The sequence below is a fragment of the Antrostomus carolinensis genome, unplaced genomic scaffold, assembly GCF_000700745.2.
Source record: "Antrostomus carolinensis isolate BGI_N321 unplaced genomic scaffold, ASM70074v2 scaffold44126, whole genome shotgun sequence".
Lineage (NCBI taxonomy): Eukaryota > Metazoa > Chordata > Aves > Caprimulgiformes > Caprimulgidae > Antrostomus > Antrostomus carolinensis.
This window is the reverse complement of record NW_010320635.1, coordinates 1-1,494: the sequence shown is the minus strand read 5'-3', so window position 1 is coordinate 1,494 and position 1,494 is coordinate 1. Positions and strand designations below refer to the sequence as shown.

The 1,494-nt window shown below is 59.8% G+C and overlaps 1 protein-coding gene across 1 annotated transcript; it reads left to right on the top strand.

Annotated features, from left to right (window-relative positions):
* Positions 1–71: 71 nt before the first annotated feature.
* On the top strand, positions 72–1,249 carry TMED6 (transmembrane p24 trafficking protein 6; the record flags this gene model as incomplete). Its single annotated transcript, XM_010169650.1, has 3 exons — positions 72–198; positions 636–787; positions 1,025–1,249. Coding segments are annotated over 3 exons (504 nt in total), but the record flags the coding sequence as incomplete, so codon positions are not given.
* Positions 1,250–1,494: the final 245 nt, after the last annotated feature.

The following is a 1,494-nucleotide window of genomic DNA, read 5'->3' as shown; positions in this document are numbered from 1 at the left end:
GTGGGCTCCTGTCTGTCTCCTGGGTGCAGAGTCAGCCCCACAAACACCCCTCGGCTGTTTCCTGCCTGCAGGTCCAGCGGGCAACGGGGATCGCCAACAACAGGAACGTCCTGGCCACGGCGAGGGACCCCAAGGGCATCCAGCTTGGTGCTTCCCAGCACGTGCGAGGACAGATCAACTTCCTGACCGAGGAGACAGGTCACAGAACCCCAGACTGGTTTGGGTTGGGAGGGACCTTAAAGCTCCTCCAGTCCCAACCCCCCTGCCAGCAGCAGGGACACCTTCCACTAGACCAGGTTGCTCAAAGCCTCATCCAACCTGGCCTTAAACACTTCCAGGGAGGAGCAGCCACAGCTTCTCTGGCCAACCTGGGACACTGGCTCACCACCCTCACAGTGAAGAACTTCTTCCTCATATCTCATCTAAACCTCCCCTCTTTCAGTTTAAACCCATTTCCCCTTGTTTTGTCATTAACTGCCCTTATGAAAAGTCCCTGGTGCCCCGCTCTGTGCCTGGCCGAGCGCTGATCCATCTGATCACATCTCCTTCCCTAACGGAGGGTGGAGTGCTGGGGACGGGTCTGCCTGGCAGCAGCTCTTCCCTCAGGGAACAATAACCCCCGTTTCTCTCCGCAGGGTTCTACCAGCTGTGCCTGGACAACCAGCAAAACCACTTTGGCTTCATGCAGGTTTATCTCAACTTTGGTGTCTACTATGAAGGCTTCAACATGGAACAGAAGCAGCCAGAAGAGAGTAAAGAGCTGAACAGCACCTTGGAGGCCATCGAGGTGAGTGTCAAGGTGACCACAGGGTGACCCAACGCAGCAGGGACGGGCAGGTCCCCTCAAGGGAACACAGAAGGGAATTTGCCATCGGCTGAGCTGCAGCTGAACGTGGTGCTGAATTTGCCATCGGCTGGGCTGCAGCTGAACGTGGTGCTGAGCCCAGGGAGCAGCTCAGAGAGCGGCTGTGCCAGCCCCAGGCTCTGCCACGGCCCCACGGCCCCACGGCCGCCTCTCCCGCAGGTCAGCATCCGCAAGCTGCAGATCCACATCTTCCACATGTGGCGGTTCTACAACTTCGCCCGGATGCGGAAAGGGGCCGACTCCTTCCTGCTGGAATCCAACTACAACTACGTCAACTGGTGGTCGATGGCCCAGAGCTGCGTCATCGTCCTCTCGGGGGTCCTGCAGCTCTACTTCCTGAAGCGCCTGTTCAGCGTGCAGCCCCCCGGCAGGCAGCGGTGCTAGTGGTGCCCGAGCTGCGGCTCTGCCCCTGCGCAGAGCAGGAGGGACGGACAGATCCTGCCTGGGGGAGGAGGAGGAAGGAGAGTTTTCCCTGCTCCTGCCTCCAGCTCTGGCCCTGCTGCGGCTGCAATTCCCTCGCCAGAAGAGCGTGATGTGATCACCCGAGTGAGCTTCGTGTGCTGGGGGGGTTTGTTCCACCCCTGCCCCTTGTCACCGTGGCCCAAGGTGCCTTTTCTACCAGACACCCA